Raw genomic sequence first — 20,411 nt, forward strand, 5'->3', positions numbered from 1 at the left:
ATCCCAGGAGGGCACTTCCCCTCTGGAAAGGCTTGCCTTGAGCTTTGGTGCTGGAGTGCAGGAGGGTGCTGTGATACTGTAACAGGTCACAAAACAGAGCTGCAGTGCACCTGCCCTCTCTAAGGACCCTAGGTGATGCTCCTTAGGACGAAAGCTGAAACCTGCCTATATAATACACTGTGCAGGTGTTCAAGAATCTTGGTCATTGACTAAAAAGAAAATGTGTTAGATTCAGGGGTTATCTCTACCACTTGCACTTTGTGGCTGCACCTTGGCTGAAATTCAGGAATTTGTGTGGGGACATTGGGGACTCTTGATGAAACTCTCCAGATTTAGTGAAGTGTTTGAACTGAAGCTAATCTTGTGCGGGAGAAGGGGAGGAAGAGTCTTTTTGTGAATTGGATTATAATTTAATGTTATAAATATACCACCAATCGTATTACTGCCATGGTGTCAGGGCTAAGCTCTCTTCTGCCTAGAACAAATATCATGTTTGGTGATGAGCTCTTGTTATGCTGGCAGAAAAGGGGCCTTGCATTGCCTAATAACCTCTTTATCTGGTTAAACATACCCTGCAATAAAAGTTTATGTAATCTGGTTAACAGAATATGTAAGTCAATACAGAACACTGCCATATCCACTTCACTGATCTCTATAGGACTGAACAAAAGCTTGCTACCGCAGTTTCTCTCATGGCCATGGCACCTAAGTTGTGCAGCTTTTGATCTTGGTTTGTGTACCTATATCTAAGAGAATATTGGGTAACAACACAGTACTGAGACATCCCTTCTATGCTCTTGAAATTATTTTTTTTAATGATGGGAGTTGTCTTCTTACCTCTTCCCATAGGACTTTTTAGCATGCATGTGTGTAGATAGTTAGAAAAGATCCTGTTCATGCAGAGTAGTAGCTTTCATTGGTGCTTTTTTTTTTCCTTCTGTGGAAGATCTAAGGAGGATTTTCCTATTCTCAAGGTCCAGTGAACTGAAAACGAAATAGTTACAAAAACTACCAATGGCTGAAGCAATCTGTTAAAACAATGGAACCCCACAATGGTTTGGGTTGGAAAGGCCCTTAAAAATGATGTAACTCCAATCTCCCTGCCATGGGCAGTGATATCTTCCACTAGACCAGGTTGCTCAAAGCCCTACCCAACCTGGCCTTGAACACTTCCTTGGCCTTCAAACCAAGGCTCTCAAAAAAATCTGAGTGTCTTCCAGGGTTGGACATCCCCAGCTGCTCTGGGCAGCCTGTTGCAGTGCCTCACCACCCTCACAATAAACAATTTCTTTCTCAAATCAAATGTAAACATTGTGAAAGTGAAGTAGATCTGTGAATGACCTGGTGGACTGACCTGCTGACCACAATTCTTTTGACACAGACCAGGATACATTGTCTTTCTGGGCTGCAAGATGTTGCTGGGTCATGTCTAGTTTTCATCCACCAGTATCCCCAATTCCTTTTCCTCAGGAAAAGGAAATTCTCAACCCATTCTCCACTCAGCCTTGAGTATTTGTGCTTGCAAGTATTTGTCCTGGGGTAGCCCCAGCCCAGGTGCAGGACCTTGCATCTGGCCTTGTTGAATTGATGTCACACAGACCCAACTCTGAAGTGTGCCAAGGTCCTCTGGATGGCACCCCTTCCCTCCAGCTTGTCAGCTGCACCACACAGTTTGGTGTCATCAGCAAAAATAAGATGGACTACAAGTGTTCACAGGACAGGTTATGGATTGTGTGATAAGAGGAAAACATTTCCCCTCTGCTTTGAAGATACATTTTTGACTTGTTCAACCTTCTTCACAGTTGGAGAGAAAGAGCTTATTTTGTGGCAGGATTTGTCTGATTGGTACAGTCATCTAAAGTAATACCTTGGCGTGTGCCTGATTGTATCCAATGTCTATCAAGGAAAAATAGCTGACTAGCTGGCTGTCATTATAGAGTTATTTTGAAATAATTTCATTTTGCGTCTACCCTTCTGAACACTTTTAAGAATTAATATTGTGAAGGAGCATTTGTTAATTAAAACCTCAAGGTGACCAAACTGCAAACACTTGTGAATGTAACAGAAAGCAGTAAAAGCATGTCATGAACATTCCCCAAAAGCTAGAAAAACCCCTAGATCAATAAAATGATACATTTGGGGTTGTATCTTCAAATCTAATGGTTGGATTAGATAAAGTAGAAAAGAGCTTGCTTGTGGAAGCACCCTTCATAATAACCTGGCTGCATTTACAAATAAGAAAATTCCCCTTCCCTACATTGGTTGGAAAATTGTTTCAAAGCCTTGGGGCTCAGATGGTTAGAAGCATTCTGTATTTTTCAAAATAAATCTGTTCTCCAATTTCATACTTGTTTGACTCTTTGGCAGTGTCCTTTTGCTGAGAGAGCCCTTTTCCTTCCTTTGTATTTATTTTGGCATATAACAGAAGCAATATTGTTCACTTTCAGCCTTCATTTTGCCAAGAAAAATAAGGCAAGCTGGCTGTCTACTCATAAGCTAAACAGCTTGGGGGAAGGTAGTCCTTAACCATTTCTGCACCTGCTTTACTGTTTAAACAGGAGCAGGTAGAATTTTTTCCTTCCTTTTCCCAGAAAACTCATCTGCAGCCTTTAGGAGCATGCTGGATTGAGTCTTTGGGAACACAAGTGATCATGAATGCTGAGAATTAGACCATAGGGTACTTGTCTGATGGTGCAGCTCTTGAGACTAAGGTAAGGAAGGCTGTCATCATGTGAGCAGATGGAGGAGCAGAATACACCAGGAGCATTGACAATAAAAATGAAGAGTTAAAAAATATTAAATATAAAAATGGGTTAAAAGTGTTTTATGCTGAATGTTCCTGTCAGCAAAGATCTGTTCGTTCGGATAACTTGAGTATGGTTACAAGTTTTTGTAACTAAAAAAAGCTGAAAAACTGCTTTAAATAGCAGTGCTTGCATCTGTTTGTAATGCCACTCATTTTTCATCCTATTTAAAAGAGTTTGGTGTTTCTGCAAATTGAATATGCATGCAGTCTGGTGTTGCTGAACTTCCTGCTAATAAGAGAACCTCAAATGGATGTGTGAGGGAGAGATGAGAAGCAATAGACATCAAAAATCATCACCCAGGTCTGCATCTCATGTTTGGGTGTGGAAGGTAAGGGTTGCAGTGCCTGCTGCTCTGGGAAACAGAGCTTCAGGGTGAATTCCTCTTTCTGTGGTAATGGCATCTTTCCTTTTATTAATGCAAATTAATAACTTGTAGTCATCTCCTTTCAGATGTCTACTGTTTCCAATTTACATAAGAGCATCTAGCCATGCTTCCCAATTATGTGCCACCTCAGTTAATCACTCAGGTTTGAGCAAGGTCCTCCTCAGTTCATTGGACTAAGTGATAGAAAACTTTTAACTTTGCCATTTTGTTAGCACACAGTTGTTTTGTTGAACTATTTTTTAATGGTTCCTTTTGTGGTTTACTGGCATATGTTATAGTAATTACTTAGAGTGTATTAATACTGTATGTTTTTTCCTGAGGGAAAATTGTAACTTGCTTTACATAATACAAACCCAAAACCCAATTATAATAAAACATGGAAAGCAGTAGAATAAATGGTTATTCTTTTTAGTGAGATTTGTTTTCATGAGTGTCTATTTCCTGAGACAGACCTTGAACCAGAAGATCCTGTGTATTCTGGTTATCTGTTTGCCTCTCTCTCATCCTTCTGCATTCAGGATGTTCCTCAGGTTCCCTGCAGGGACTGTGATGTGTCTTCCCACCTCACCCTTCTGTCTTCATTTAATCTGTTTTTACTAAAATTTGCCATTACCTTGATGCATAGATTAAGCACAATATGCAAACATTATAGAGTAAAAAGAAATCACCATCTCCGTGCTACCGCTGCTCTTGCACAAGTGTTGGTTTAGCAATTGAGTTTGTAATTTAGCTGCTTCCTGCCCCTTCACCCCACCCAAGACAAAAGCAAAGAAGAAAATTGTCCTTGGGCTGATTCTCTGCTGAAGCACTTGCTGTGGCTGGCAGGAAGGGCAGAGTGAGTGCGGCTCTGTGGAGGGTGGGAGCACAGGGTTTGGTCCCTGTGTGATACCAACCGCGCTGCTCCAAACAGGTAAGCACAGCCCCTCATCCCCTGTGGTCCTGTTGGATGGAGGTCTTGGACAGACAGAGCTATGGGCTCTAGCTGGGCATCTCACTAGTCATCCCAGTTTGATCTGCACCTCTCCTGAAACTTGCTTAATAAGTCAATGGTTAAAGGACTTCTTTTTCACCAAGTTTTGCTTGATTCCAGGCTGTGTGCTTGTCTTGCTAATGACTTTAAATATGCTTAGTGGATACTAAGATTCATTGTAGGTTTCGTTCTCTTGCAAAAAAAAGTAAATAGGAAATGCCTAGAGAATGAGGCATTGCTTTCTCACTGTGTGTGGTGACCCCCAGAGGAGTGCCCGCTGTGCCACAGAAGGTGCTGGCTTGCACATGTTATTTGATTTTTGTGTTTTGGTTCTGCAAAGCAATACATGGCTGTTTCTGGAGTTATGCTGGGAAGCCCTCGACTCTGGCTGCTCCGGAATAGCTTTGTTTTGTACCCAAACAGTTGGTGTGCACATGCCTGTAGCGGGGGAGCGGTGTGCTGCTGGGAACTCTGGAACAACGGGAAATACAGGGCAAAACCTGTGGGTTTCTCTTTTTTTTTGCATAACTCTTCCTTATTTGTAGACGTAAGTGCTTGTCTCTGTGAGTAGTTTTTGTTTTGGCCATTTTATCTGAAACTATTCTCTCCATTCCTAAGCTGATTTCTCTGGGTAAATGTTCATGTTTTGCCTGGTACTGTAGAACGCAGAGGTTGTTATGATGTGAGACTATTTAGCCTCTTAAAATGGAGGGAGGAGAAAGTATGGCTGTCTACTGGATTTCAGCCCTTGGAATTAAATTATTACCTTTTTCTTTTCCTTTCCAGGATCTCGAGTAGCAGGATGGAAGACCTCTAACTGATAGAGACAGAGAACAGGCCCTTTCAACATGGAGAACGTTCCAGTTGATGGGGAGCTGGATAGAAATTCAGTGAGTAACTTAAGTGTGCCTTTGTGCAACGAGATGAATGTGAAGATGCTTTTGAAGGAGAGGGTTAAATGACTTGAATTTATTCACTTTTGCTTTGAATTTATTCTTTTCTGGTGAATGCACTTGGAATATTATATTATTGGGGTGTCATTTACTAGATTCTCACGGCAGGATGGCTGAATGTCAAAAAATTTTTAGATTTTGGATTTGATTTTTGGATTTTGTCGCAGAGTCCCAAAGGAAAAAGGTATTCCTCTCAGTCTAACTGGCACTTCGGTAGTTGGTGACTATGGACAATAGAAAAAATAATGTAGTTCTTGGTGGAATGAGGAGCAGAAAAGATGGAAGGGGTGATAATTATATGTCATCAGAGTAATCTGAGGTGTAAGAGTTGATAATCTTTACTGATTATAAAATTTCTGAGGCAATGAAGCTCTTTCTAAGCACACTTTAAAAAGAGGAAAGGCTGTGTGTACTATTGTGCTTCATCATCATCATCATAAATGTTGAAATTATACAAGAGTTTAGTTTTTCCACAAGCTGTGTCATGTAGAAGTACTTTAATAGCCGAAGCAGGAAATGTTTTATAGTTTCCAAAGCACTGCCTCCCAAAGGCAAAATAGGATGTGTTTTTCTGTAACTGAGGTGAAGGTCAAATTTAACACCTCATTACTGACAAACTTTATTTGTGATACTGAATTACTACATGGAGCTATTAACTTGATTAAGTATTTTATTACTGTTTTTATCTTAAGTGGTGAGTTTGGAGACAAACTGTTTTGCAGTGTGTTAAGAAAATTCTTGGCTTTTTTCTGTAATGAGCAAATTCATTGGTTTGCTGCGTGGCCCCTGCATTTATATCCCAGATGCAGAATACTTATGAGTATCAACTGCCAATTGTGCAGTAGGGTATTTTCATTTTTAAAAAAAGTGCTGTCAGCTCAGTTGTTGTGCTCCTTGTTTCCTCAAAATATATTAGAAAGTACCAGTTTACAAAACACTTCAAAGTAATGTAAGATGTGCTACTTTTCTTTTTGTGACATTCCTTCAGAATAGCATGATCTTAAGAAGGTACCTCAAAATGAGTCTCTGTTTTAGCAAAACTACTTGAGAACAATGCAAAGTGTAAGGATAGATTGCCTTTCATCCTATGTGCTTCTGAAGTGTCATCTCAGAACATTTTTTTTTAAACTGATGGTGTATTGTAATAGGCTACTCCAAGCATTTCTTACCAAAATATCAGCCAGTGAGCTAATTGTCTGTCTAAATTGCAATTTGAATGTCAAGTTTTGTGTGTTGCACTACAGGTGTTAAAAACATTTTTGAAAGCTTATTTGGTAGTCTAATATACAGCCTAGTGTATATCATAGTAAAAAAAGTGAAAATTAAATATTAAAAATACCATCTGTATTTTAAGAGAGATTGACCCAATAGTTTTGAAGACCTTTAGTCAATGCAAATCCTGACACTTCCCAGAAATTTAATTTTTTTTTAAATAATTTTTAAAATTTTTCAGTATTCCAGACTTTTAGGTGCAATCTAAATTTTTTTAAAGTTCCATTGTCATGATAAAATGAATGAAATTACATGTGTTGTAATGTGCATAAGGAATACTGAGCAAAATTTTTCTCCACTTTTAAATCCTTTGGGATGCTTCTAGGAGGTATCTGAAAAACTTTTTTTTAGAGGTGTCAGGTTTCTAATTTGCTTTTTTGGCTGGTTTATTAAAGAACAAAAGACGAGGAGATCACAGGCCTTAATGCTGTGCTTTTTCGTTTCTAGAATCAGTATACAGGGAAAAGTCCTATATTAAATACTCTTCTTGTCTAACAATTAGGTTGATATGTACTGAATATAAATTTGAAGACAAAGGCTGTGACAGCTCAGGAAACTATTTTTGTAGTCTGACACCATTAAAACAGTGCAAAATAATAGATGCTCTGAGTTCTTGTTTGAGAACAGTTTTTGTCTACTTTTCTATAAAACAATAATTTAATCAAGTCTCACTTCCCCAGAACTTAGAACATTACATGGAAATGTATGGTATAAATCATTCTTTTTTGAAATATTTTTTTAGCAATTTTTAGTCACTTCTAATTTTTGCTAAAACATACATTTAATAAGTAATTTGCCTGTGATAGAACTTGTACAGTCAGTGTCAGTCCTTGTTACTTAATACGTCAACAGACATAAAAGTACTTTTTTTCCTTGAAGCATTGAATCATTTTCATTGATCAGATTTTTAGATTGGGTCAGTGGTCCTGAATTTAATCTGTGTTAATTTCAATGGTTTACATGTATTAGAGACTGTCTTCAGGGAAAGTTTGTCTTCAGCAAGGTGAAAACTCAAACTTAGCTTTAGAATGTTCATTTAAACTATTAAAAATTTAGCTGTGTGTTTTGATTGTAAAAACAGTGTTTTAAAAAAACTTTTGTGATAAGACATTCACACATGCTAGCGTGACATATGCTTTTGCTTTTACCCTAATATTCAACAGGAAAAGGATTTTGTTTTTTAGAAGAACTTGGCAGATATAACTTAAAGTTTAGCAGCAGTTGTTATAAGCTTTATTTCTGAGAAATGAACATCTAAAAATAGCTCTCTTTTGAAGCACGTAAGCTGCCTTTGTATAAAAACAATTACAGCTGCTGTCTCATGTGATACTTTATATTGCTGGATTTATATTGCTGGTTTTACTTCTAAGTCTTAGTCAAAAACTTTACTGGGAGGAGTACTAGGCTTCATGTATTTTGGTAGCAAAATTTTAAAGTAATTGTGCCTCTGTAGAAATGAAATTGATCACGTAGTGTTGAGAACCTGTCAGAGGACTTGTTCTGTAATCTGTAATCAAAGTCATCAGTTATATAATGTGAAAATAAGGCTAGGCTGTGCCTCTGGGAATATGTGTATGTTTCTTTTAATTCTATAGATTTAGAATAAGAGTTGTGGGTGGTGATGGACAGGAATGTCCAGAGAACATTATTTCCAGAGAAAACCCTGAAGTAGTAAAATGGTCATGTTTTGTTCCCTTAGTTGTTTGGAACCCCAGTCTGCAGTGATATGAATTGCAGGTGATAGAGGTGCAATAGGCCATTGGAAAATGAAAAGGTCTTTTTGGCCAAAACAGTCTCATTTCAGTGCCTTAACATCTGCCACCAATGATCAGAAATATATAGTCTGCAGGTTTTAGGTAAATACACAGACCCAAATATCTCTGATGAAGAGAGGCGGTTGACCAGCAACAGAGCGAGTTTGGTGTGTAAACAGAATGTCAGTTGGAGAAGATAGAGGACAGAATTAGACAGGCTTGTGTTTCAGCCTCTGGCATAGGAGCAGTTTGTACCAGTTCATAGGATTAACCATGCAATGCTAAAATATTTACATGAAAAGCCCCTGCATTGCCATCTCGGGTGACAGGCTGCCCTGCTCTCTGGTGTCACGTTGTATCTTGGCCGGGGCTGCCTGCAGGACCTGCTGCGCTGCCTTTTCCCTCTTGTTTCCTGCGCACGTAAGTAATGCACTGCCAGTGAGCATCTGGCTGAGCTCAGGTACTGCCGATCCTCTCTGTTCACAGTGTGTTTTTCCAGTTCCATTCTCTTGCTGTCCAGCTCCCAGTGACCACTGCAGCAGCCCAGTGCTGAATAGCTGTGCTCCCAGTCGTTCAGTCAGTTGCTGGATCTCTGTATAGTTTCTGCAGGCTTCTTGTTCTCTTGTCAGCCACTGTTCTCTTGAATCTAAAATCAGTGTAGGGTAGGACAGTTCCAATCTGAACATAAACTGTTTCCTAGTCTGCAGTATGTTATCTGTACATTAAGAATAAACACTTTGCCATGAAAGCCATTGAATTCTTGAATACATTGCATGTTCTACCATTCAAATCTATCTGGTAAGTTCATGGGTTTCACTCTTTGACCTGAATTTAGTCTCTGGCAGAAATAGGAGGTTATTTGCCAAGTGTGCTTATATTTTATTTCAGTTTTTTCAGATAAGTCAAGTCCTGTTCCAGAAAGTGCAGAATTGTGAAAGAGAGGTTCCCTCACCTTTCCAATGATGTGTACTGCAATTGCTGTATATTCATTGCAGTACTTTGCATTTGCACATTGCACTGTCAGTTTACAATTTAACACCCTTAGCAGATGTGAGGGATAAAAAAAAGTAATCAGTGTTTTGAGGTCAGGAGTGCAAGACAAGATTCTTGCTTGCAAAGATTTTGATTATGATTTTTCTTTTTTACATTTTCTGCTATTAAGTCCTGATAAGAGAGACAAGATTGGATCCTCTTTAAAGCAGAGCAAGGTTTTCACTACTTTATGGAGCACAAGTTTTTTATTTGGGATATAGAAGATATGTCATGTTTGGATTTATTTTATTTTTAAGGAGGAAATGTTCATGCTGATCAGTATTCTTGTGTTCTCCTTTTCTATTATACACAGATTTCAAATGCAGTAAATCCGTAAAGACATAAGTGAAATTTGCCTTTTATCTGTACATGGCTGAGCACAATGGGATCTTAGCCTTGATTGTGGTCTTTGTTAGCAAGGATTTTAAAAATATTCCAGATCAAATATCAGAAAGGCTTACAGGATATTACTGTGTAGTTACCCTTCTTTAGTACCTGTATTTGATGCATTGAGTGGGAGAGAAATTCTAAGCGACTTGGTTCTATGGAAATACTTGGATATAAAATATCCTCTTAAATTTAAAACTGCACTGTTTGTCTTGCATCTTAAGCAATTTCAAATGTTACCTGTGTTTGTAGATGAGCTGAATCTGTGGCTTCTAAGTTTGTGTTTGAATGCAAAAGCAGTTAGACTTGGATCTAGCTAGCATTAGTAGGTGCTTGCACATTACTTATGGCTTTAAAGGTTTTTTTCCTTCCAAAACACTTTTCTGAAAGTGGAGTGGTTTTGGAAACATTTTGTGTTATTTCAGCTTTCTTCAGAGCGTCAGTCTTTTTGAAACCACTCCAGCTTAAAATGTCTTTAAAAATGCTGTGTATCAAGTCATGCGAGCACTAAATTGCGGCTGGAGAGATTCCACTCACAAGAAGTGGTTGAGGCAGTTGCTGTTTACTAATGATGGCTTCTAATAATGGCTTTTCTATAGGCATATTTGTCAGATTTGTTGCTTCAACTTTTCTAAACTGTGGAGTCTCTGGAGGTCTTGCCTTTGGCATTGAGGTGCATGTTGTATTTTAGTTATGAACTAACACTGTTTTCATTGTCCTTCTTTCCCGCTGCTGCTGCTGCTTTTTGTGCACTTGCTTCTTCCTGGCCTGGATTTTTATGTTTGCTGTTCTTCATTCCTCAATTGTATGTGTACACAGCATCATGGTGAGAACAGAGACTCTCCTGAACTATCAAGTAAGTGACTCCTCTCTCCTACATTATGTTTGCACATATATTTGTAGTAGTTAGTAGATATCTTTGCATATTGTTGCTGGGATAAATACTAGGTTTTCTTCTGTGTCATAATTGAGAACTTGAAGTGTGATGAAAATTTACTGTTGGAAAAGTATTTTGCCTGGCATACCACTCATCTAAAAGTTTCCCTACTGTAGCCTTTATTGTTTTAGCAGGAAAAGTTTAGTCTTCACCTCTCCCAGTCATGGCCAGGAAATATCTTTTATATTATTTATCTGGAAGAGAAAAAGGTATTTTTATCAGTTTGAAACAAAACTTTCAAATGCTAACGCAGTACAGATAGTAAAGATATAGAAGTAATGGTTCAGAAAAAGGTTTTATTTTTGAGTTTGTCAATTTCTAGTGCTATGTGTGGTTCCCTTAATTTCAATAATTTTACATATTCAGAATCGAACAGGTGTATATATACTATAATTCTTCAAGATTTGATCCGGTGAGGTGCTAGGGAGAACTTCAAAGGTAGTATGTGCTTACATGCAGCCAAAGACTTACTGATGCCATTGGTTTGTGAGCATTAGTATGACAGTATGATTGGCAGAGTAATTTTGCCTGGGATTAAGAGTTTGTGTATGTGGGAAAAAGAAAGGTGCAGGCACAAATTGTTTCTTTTTTCTATGAGAAATCTGTGCAGAAGCGGTGGTCTTAGCTGATATAGCTTATTATAGACATTAAAAAACAATGTTGAATTGGATTGTAATAAACATTTTCCTGTATATGATGTCCTTGTGCTATTTTCAGTGGTGTAGACACTTTCACAGGCTCATTATAGAAACACTTTCACAGGCTCATTATAGAAGTGGGAATCTGACTCTCCACATTTTTTTTCGTAGCTTTACCTGAAATAAATTTGCTGTAAATTTATATTTCTTCTAAGGTATTACTTGTACTGACAAACTTTTGTATTAGTAATTTGATGACCAGTATGATGAACATGAGCAAAGTATGTCTTCTCAACTCTCAACAGTTCTGTTGGTATTGAAATGTGACCTCTAAAGAGTCACAAGGAGGCTTTGATATTTGCTATTTATTGTTTCTTCTCTAAAATAGTGCCTTGTCTTCTCCCTCACCTCAGAGCTAACGTCTGAGCATTAGGATGAGGCATTTTGCAAGAGGGGAGACAACTTCCTCCTAGTGGCTGCTATGGTGTAAATAAATAGTTATTTATAAATATATATAAATAGTTATTTATAAATATAAAATTTATTTATTTATTTATTATTTATTTATCAGTTCTTAACTGATTTATTTCCATTTGTTTTGTACTTTTACACTGCTTTATATAAAAAGGAGATTTAAAAACTCTCCTGCCAATCATTCTTCAGCTTTATAGATGGAATTTCTCAAAAACCCATTTGGTTTAAGAGTTCACCTTGAATACCCAGGCATGTGAGGTGCTTGCCATATGGTATTCTGTATTAGGTGATACAAAGGCTCTTTTCCTACCAAACAGAGATTTTCTGACAGTTCTAGGAGTTGTTGCAGAACCTAACTGGGTCCTAGTGAAGGGATATGAATTTTACAGGGAGCTTGAAGCTTGTAGTCCCGTTAGTGTGACTGAGTCCCCACTGCTGAATGTAGCTCATGCTTTAGTAACACTTGTGCGCAGAGCTTGCTTACGCTGTGGGTTACTGGCAACTTTTTTCTGCCTGAGAAATTACTGCATTTTGGCAGCTTTAAGAAACCTTTGGAATTCCCAAACCTTAAAAAAGAGTTAGCATGCTGCTTGGTGCCTGTTCACAAACAAGCCTTCTGCACAGGTTACTCAGGAGAGGGTTGCTAGTGCAGTTCCTGCAGTGGAGCCCACGGTGTCACCTGCTGCAGTGGCACAGGGGCTGGTGGGGGCACCTGCAGAGCACAGTAGGCTCAGAAATCCCATTCCTGCAGAAGCTAAGTGGCCAGTGGCTTGTCAAAAGGAGTTTTCAGCTAGATGGGTGAAAGCTGGTCTTCCTTCAGTGCACTGTACACATTAAATCTTTAAAACAAGTGTAGCTCATTCTCCTTGCAGCGACCCATTTTGTGCAAACCTGTGAAGCAGCTGTTTTCTTACCCCCTTTTATTTTCACGTAGAAGACCTTCTCTGGTGTGGTCTCTTCCCAAAACTTCAGCAAGTGCCTTGCTCCCCCCTGTCCCTTACTTGTAGTTGCAGAACAATAAACAGCTAGTTTGGTACAAAAGAAGAGCAAAATGAGACACTACTTTGAAATACCAGCTTCTGGCACTGATGGACTTGAGTTCTGAACTGGTAAAATGAGCTGGTTGCCTCCCTTGTCCATTTCCTTACATATTTTTCCTCAGCAGCAGTTCACATAGAGTATAGTTTCTCTGGAGCAGAGCTTTAGATGGCTTATCTGATGTAGAAAAATAATACAGGTGGGTGTACTGCAATCCTTGCATTCTTCATAGAATTATTTAGGATGGAAAAGACATTTAAAAATCATTAAGTCCAACTGTTAACCCAACATTGCCAAGTCCACCACTAAACCATGTCCCCAAGTGCCACATCTACACATCTTTAAATACCTCCAGGATTGGTGACACTTCCCTGGGCAGCCTCTTCCAATGCTTGAGAAGCCTTGTGGTGAAGAAATTTTTTCTAATATCCGATCTAAACCTCTCATGCCACAACTTGAGGTTGTCACTCTTGTCCTGTCACTTTTTACATGGGAGAAACTACCTTTCAGGTAGTTGTAGAGAGCAGTAAAATCTACCCTGAATCCCCTTTTCGCCAGGCTAAGCAACCCCAGCTCCCTCAGCCATCCTCATCAGACTTGTGCTCTGGACCCTTCACTATCTTCCTTGCCCTCCTCTGGACACTCAAGCACCCTTTTATTTTTTCATACTGCTTTGTGTTCATTCCAGGTTTTGCTGCAAAATGTTTCCACTACTGTAATAAGAGTAGTGATAAAGCTAAGAAGGCCTTTGTACTTTGCAGAGTCCATCCAGAGAATAGAACTTGTTTGGTTTGACTCAAATCTTCTGCTGAACTTTTAAGGAAAGCTTGGGAACTCTTAAAATCATCTGTGTTGTAAGTTCCAGTCTTTTCTTTAGTAACTATTGCTTGTTTCCCTCTTTGAGCACTTTGTCAGTATATCTGCTTTCACACAACGGGTGTTACAGAGTCATTCTTTGATTATCAAAAAGGCACAGTTATTTGTCTGCAGCTTAACAAAATGTACAGAAACTGTAAAACAGGATGGCTGGCCAGGTGATCCTAGAAATAGGTAGGAAGACACCAGACAAGTATTTCAGACTGATGAGGTTCAAGGAGAGTAACTCTTCTGCTTTAAGCCTTTGCCTTGACAGAATTTGTACACTATTTGTATTGTTAAGACTTGTTTCTTGTGATGTATATACAGACATTGATCTTAGCTTTCTGGGATGTTGGTACAGCTTGATCTGGCAAGCTGTTTCGTGGGTTGGCTGCGTTGAGGCTAGATAAACCAAAAGCTATCTCAAAGTGGCAAAGAAAAGTATTTCAGAAGATAAGCAACAGCTCAATGCTGTATCTCTATTGAGTATCAGCCTTTCCAACCTCATGCTAATTTTTGTTTTCATCTTTTGCCTCATGTCTTAGACCAGTCTTACTGGCTTCTTTCTGCCATCCTCTCCAAAGCAAATATCTGGTTTGAAAACCTCAGTTTTTAGAATGAAATGTTTTGCAACAGAGCAGTTGAATACCAGTTTCATAAGCATCAGTGAAGTTCTTAATAGAAATCTATCCACAAGCACATAACATCTTTGAATGAGCATCCATTTTGTATTTCAGCAGTGGTAACAAACAGTGATGACCAGCCTGTAACTCCAGGAAAAATGAACCAGCACCAGGGGAAAGAAGGCTGTTTTACTCCAACCAAAGAGTTACTTCAACCATGTCTCAGTCCAGGAAGTGCCCATAGTCATGGTAAGACAAAGTTATTTTTTACAGAGTTATTTTTTACTTAAATTCTAACATTAATTATATGTTCCAAATATTGGTTCAAAATCACTGCCTTTTACGATAAAGAGGTAAGGAAGAAAGCATATTGAAAATTTGTATGTAATTATTTGTATCTTTGTGTTAATCTGAAACAGGAAAAATGCATTACGTGATGCACTAGTTTATTAAGGCATGCTATGATTTGTTTGATGGGAGAGCAGTTCACATGATGTTAAATGATTATTTGTGTAGTCCTGTAAAACCCACAGTAATGTTCTTTTCTCAGTATCCAAGTTGTGTCTTTATGCAGCAGTGTTATGATGTACCATAAGTGGAACTTTTGTGGAAAGATACTTCAAATTACTTCAATAACAAAGAAGTAATTAAGTTACTTCTACTGAAAGATCCTTCTCTTTAGAAAAAGAAAAAAAAAAAAAAGAGAAGTCTCAACACTATTTTTTGCCAGCTTTCAAGAAGTCCCTCTGCCTTGCTAAACCTGTTGAAAACAAACTCTGTACATCCATGAGAACGGACTGGATGGAAAGTGAAACTCAGTAGACCTGACATGCTGGTAGACTATTCAAGAAACAAAAAAAAACAAGCAATAGTTGGTCTCCTTGTGCTTATTTGCATTTGAAACTACTTGTGTTTGTTGCTCAGGGAATCATTGGACGTCTTTCTTGCGGTGTGTGAAGTTCTTAGTGAAAACTTCAGGCTTTTAAAATTAATATTCTCTTCCCTTTTACTGATGGCAGCCGTGATAGTCAGCCATGCTTCCTTTAGTTTTTTTCATGAGTAATGTTCCTGACGTGGTTTTATATTTTTACCTGGTTTTGGTATGAGTCTCCCTAACTGCCATAGCTTGCTTTATCAGAGTAATGATACTGGTGTTTCAGAGTAATAAAGGCAGTGTCTTAGGTAACTTTGAATCACATTCCTGTTTTCCCATTCAGTTCTATTAGACAAGAAAAAAACTTTGAAACAAAGACTGTTGTTACTGTGCTGAATCTGGTAGTATTTTTGTGTATTTTAAAGTTATTATGGTAGTATTTTTGGTACTACACACAGCTAGCTCAGATATGTTTTCTAATGTCTGGTGTTATCACACTGGAGCAGCACTTGATGTCCTCTGGCTTATGTCAAGCTTAGTCTGGAAATATTTTCTGTATAATATCAAGAAAACTTGTTTGTAATTTTTATTATGTTGAAAGAACTTTTGGTTATCTTCTCTCTGTACTGTGTTGTATCCTTTACTAGACTGATGCTGGTGTTATGTAAGTGTATTTGAATATTCTAATAAACTCTTCCTTTTAATATTGTTGTTCCCACTAAGTTATTAAGTCAAACTGTAGTGTTTCTTCAGGACTTTCACTCATAGGAAAATTATTAAAAAGGACTTTAAAAGCACTTGATTGTCCTGCATCAAGCTCCTAGCAGATATTAAGTTTTCTCTCCAGATCTTTTTTTCTTCTGAATATTTCAGGGCTTATATAAGTGAATTTAAGCCAGTTAAATGTATTTGTGCCTTTTTTAGCATCAATCATTACTGACTTAGTTTTCCAGGAGCACTACTAGATATAAGGCTGTACTTTCATGAGACAAGAAATTTGGCTTGCATTCAATTTTAGTAGAGAAATGGTACCATGTGGGCTAGGTTTCAGCAACCCACAGTTACTGTCTTGCAGCCTATCTACAGCTTAGGAGCTGATTTTTTTTTGAGTGGGTTGACCAACATTTAAAAATCAGGTGAATATTTAATGGCAGTTATTCCTATGGGAAAATTACAGTGCTGGCAAAAATCTGAGCTTATTACATTGTTGAAAAAGAGATGTAGTGGAAGCCTGAAAAATATGAAGTAGAACAGAGCTTAATATGATGGAGTGAAGCTGTTGTAACTGAAATCCAGTTAACCAAGGTCTTCACAATGTGCCTGTGGTATGGTATAATGAGATAGGGAATGTTTAGATACAGAATTTGAAAGCATTTACAAGGAACTAAATGGAAATACTTTTAGTCGCTGACAACTGAAGTCATCCTCAGGAGATGAGTAATGTAAATAAACAATTCAGTATCATGCTAGGCACAGAATAGCAGAGAATCTAAACAGAAAATGTATGATACCATCTACAAAGAACTGATTAAATGTATCTAAGGGAGAACTGTGATACAGATACTTAGGTTTTGCTGCTGGGCAGTTGGATGTTGTGCAGTGCTATTTGGCCACTTTTACCTAGGTTGTTTCCTGCTGCCTGAATAAAAAGCACCTGTGTTGCAAGGCCACTTGGGCATAGAACTTGTAGCTCAAAACCAGGTGAGTCAGAATGAAACAAAGCCTGTGATGGGGCAGTCTCTGGAACAACCAGCACTAACTTTGGTGTTAGTGGGGAAACCACCATGGCTGTCCAGCAGCTGTCTAGGGACAGACATGCTCAGTGACTATTGTTTGGAAAATCTACTGTAACAAACTTAATTTGTGTCATCTGCTTGTGTTTTAAGTAAGATCCTAATGACAAGAATTACAAATATGGTTAAAACTACATGAGTCTTAATGCAAGGGAAGGGAGGTGAACATTTAACATCAGTTTGAGTTACCTCTTATTTGGAACAAAAAGAACCATGTAATATGTCAATGTAAAGTTGTAAGTGGTATGTATTTTATAATTTTAGGTGCTGCTGTGTATAAGTACTTTGTTTTCATTTCTGACCACAGCTCTGGATTTCAGAAAGCTTCTATTTTCCTGTACTTGGTTTCTTAGTTTAAGACATGTCTTCCTCCTCCCTCACTCCTGTCGCTCTTGTGAGATTGAGCAGAGTATGTTGTCTGAGACAGAGATGGGGGTCTTCTTCTTGGAGTCCAATACAGATTTATTTTATAAATGTAGAGTACAGTTTGATCTGGCAGCATTGTCTAGTGGTTGTTCAGCAAAAAAGTCTATTTAAAATGTCACTGTTCTATGTAATCTTTGCACTGTTTTACAAAATATTTTCAATCCTTGAAGTTACACTGTTGTTTATTCTGAGGCTGAAGTAGCTTACCTGTGAGGCTACAGACTGGCATGTGTAGGTGTGGAGGTCACACTCACTTCCATAGGAAGCTTTAGCAAGGTAGTTTGATGGAAATGTATTTAAAAATTAAAAAAAATAAGGGATGGTGGAGATTTTTCTGGTATGATTTTAACTTGTTTATGTAGAAAGTTTAGAATTTTAGTGGCCAGACACTAACTTGACCATATATAGCATTGATCCTGAGATGAGGTTTTAATTTTAATTTTTGTGTATTTAATTTATTCCTGCCTTGTCCATCAAGTAGTTAACTGGAGCGTCACAATAGACTAGTCCTGATCATAATGCTACAACTAATGTGTCGTGAACAGACTAATGGTTATACTATGGGGTTTTTTGCTCAATATTTTATTTAGACTTGTCAGACTTGGAGTAGGACCTAAATAATTCAGTAACTTTTTGATGGAAACTTTAGTGATCTTGGGAAGTTACTTTATCTGTGAAGCTTTGCTTATGTTTGTGGGATATGTGTCTTTAGGCCCCAGTGGGCAGCATGGCCTTTCCAACTCACCAAGAATGTATTTTTTTAAGTGTAGTGCATATAGATGTTAGTACTGCTAAATCATATCTCAGTTCTAGCAGCTGGCACACAGTATGGTGCTAATTTAGCTCATATTCTGTGTTTGCATTCAGTGGTTAAAAATGTTATTAACTATTAATGAACAAACAGCTAAACTTTTATCCAACTTGCTTTTGGAATGTTTCCTTTTAAAGCTAGCCTGTGACCAAAAGAAATAATTGACAAAATTATTTTATTGCAGTTGAAAAATTAACATTAAAATACCAAGTACAAGATGGTATTTTCAAAAGTTGTAGAGCAGAACTCTGGTTGCTGATGTCATCTGTTTATGTCAAATTATCCCTGGTAAATTGAATTACTGTAAATCTTATTTACGCATGCATTCTGATTTATTTCTTTGGTAAAATGAATTAATGCAGAAATAGCGATCACAAAAAATTTATGAAAAAGTCACCAGTCTCCTTATAAATGATTCATAATGTTTTTAACTTACCAATATTTTCTTAAAACATATTTGAAACTTTTAAAGAAGACATCACAGATGCTTAAATAGCAGTATTTGTGGTAAATAGAGAAATCTAGTAATAGAATGCTTGAAAATGTCAGACTTTTCTGTATTTTTCCTGTCTTTATTTAAAACATCTGTAAGATGCAGATGAGGTGGGATGTGTGTGCCCAGAAGGAGCCTGACAGGAGATAAGAAACGGGATCTGCCTTTCTTTTCCAGCAGAGCAGTAGTAGTTGTTAATTCAATTTGCAATGCAATTAAAAAGATATTGTGTTACGTGACTGAGAAACAGAAGTGGTTTAGGTGCAGGGAGGAGGGTTGACAGTAGAAATAAAATGACATCTGCTGGTGATGATGATGATGATCACCATGAACTGGAAGGAAGTGAAGGTGATTTTGGGGAAGAGTGAGGGCATTTTTGGCTGTGCTGAACTTGTACTTTAAACAACTCCAGAGGAAAGATTTAAAGGATGTTAAAGGATGAAGGATATGCTAGTGCTAGGATTTAAATCCACAGGGTGCTGCCTTTTTGAAGAAAATAGGAATTTAATTATTTTTGTATGTGAGAGAAGGTGGAAAGCGAAGAACAGGCATTTTCAAGAAGCAGGTCCTAAAGAATAGTTATTAGCTGTTGAAGGGATGAGATGCCTTTGGAGCCTTAATGACCCAGAAAATATCAAACTCAGATGTTACTGACTGTGTACCCAAGGCAACTAACAAGTTAAAACTGATTTGTTGTTGACCTGTGCAACTTGCTGCTTTAAAAAAACCATTTGTTTCAGTTATTTGGCTCAGCTGACAGCAGGAGCACAGTTTGTTTCACTGGGTGGTAACAAAGGTCTTGGAGCTCCTGACTGGTCATCCCTGTTCTGGGTTCCTGGTGGTCAAGAAGCCCTGGAGATACAGCAATGCATCTCCTCTTAACCAGCTGTCAGCGGAAGGCAAATTACTGTGAACCAGTAGAAGGAAAGATGCAGCCCTGTGACAGTGAACTCGAAGCCTTTTCTAAGTATTTGCACCTCTACCTGAGACAGTCACTTGGCTGTGGTGCTCTGGGCACATTTCTGCCAAGGGTTCTTTCATATGGATGTATGAGGCTGAAGCCACAGCAGTGGGGAACTGCCTTGGAGCTGGGGAGAGAAATCCCACTACCCGTAATTACAGCAGATGGATGCATTGAGCACAGGTGAGGCTGGAACTCCACTGGGAGTTGATCACTGCTAAAATGCCAGTTTGGGCTGGTATTTTTTTTTTTCAACTAGTGCTTTTAGTTGTTAGTAATTCTTTTTGATAAGAGTATTTGGCTTGCAGATGGCAAAATCTTGCCAATCTATCTGGTTCCAAACCAAGCTGTTTCCTGGATAGTTGGGCTATATTTTATATTTAATAGTGATTTCTGTTTTTTGTCTTACCTTTCCTATGTGTTTACTTTCTACACGTAGGCAGACTTAATCACGGAGTAACTTCATTCAGTCACTTTCCCTTCACTGTGTCTGTTCTTTGAATAAAGAAGCTGAAGAATGGCTAAATAACTCACTATCTTGACACAGTAAGAACAACTTATTGCTAAGCATACCATCCTTTCTATTTCACTTCATCTTCCCAAAAGTCTGTCTCATTGTCTCCCTGCTAAAGAAGAGCTGTTCAAGTTCTACTTGAGGCTCTCTAAAATGCTTTTTTCTTAATAGTTCAATATTAACAGTAAGTGTTGCTTCTGAAATAAGGTGCCTTCTCTGCAGAATAAATGCATTTAATGTCTTATAAAAATGTTAAGACTTTTGCTTTCTCCTGCCACGTAAGAATTCTTACTAAAACCTTGCAAACCCTCATGCTTGGAGGCTCTTAGTCTTTCTTGTATTATTAGGAGGCATTTTAATTTGTCTTTCGTTGCTTTTGATGATGAGGAAGTATTTTGCAATCAGCAGTGT

General features: G+C 38.1%; 1 protein-coding gene across 7 annotated transcripts in view; it reads left to right on the top strand.

Moving 5' to 3' along the window:
- Positions 1 to 20,411, top strand: part of OSBPL8 (oxysterol binding protein like 8) — a 65,619-nt gene that overhangs the window by 5,928 nt on the left and 39,280 nt on the right. For 2 of the 7 annotated variants that reach the window (XM_005419207.3, XM_031055545.1), the window contains exons 2-4: positions 4,949 to 5,052; positions 10,380 to 10,416; positions 14,243 to 14,377. In XM_005419207.3, the coding sequence (XP_005419264.1) occupies positions 5,011 to 5,052; positions 10,380 to 10,416; positions 14,243 to 14,377 (214 nt within the window). In that variant the 5' untranslated portion in view covers positions 4,949 to 5,010. Of the gene's footprint in view, positions 1 to 4,948; positions 5,053 to 10,326; positions 10,417 to 13,408; positions 13,502 to 14,242; positions 14,378 to 20,411 lie in introns of those variants that run through there. The other 5 variants (XM_031055549.1, XM_031055550.1, XM_031055546.1 and 2 more) reach the window with 5 other exon arrangements.

Source organism: Geospiza fortis, unplaced genomic scaffold (assembly GCF_000277835.1).
Source record: "Geospiza fortis unplaced genomic scaffold, GeoFor_1.0 scaffold166, whole genome shotgun sequence".
Taxonomy (NCBI): Eukaryota; Metazoa; Chordata; class Aves; order Passeriformes; family Thraupidae; genus Geospiza; species Geospiza fortis.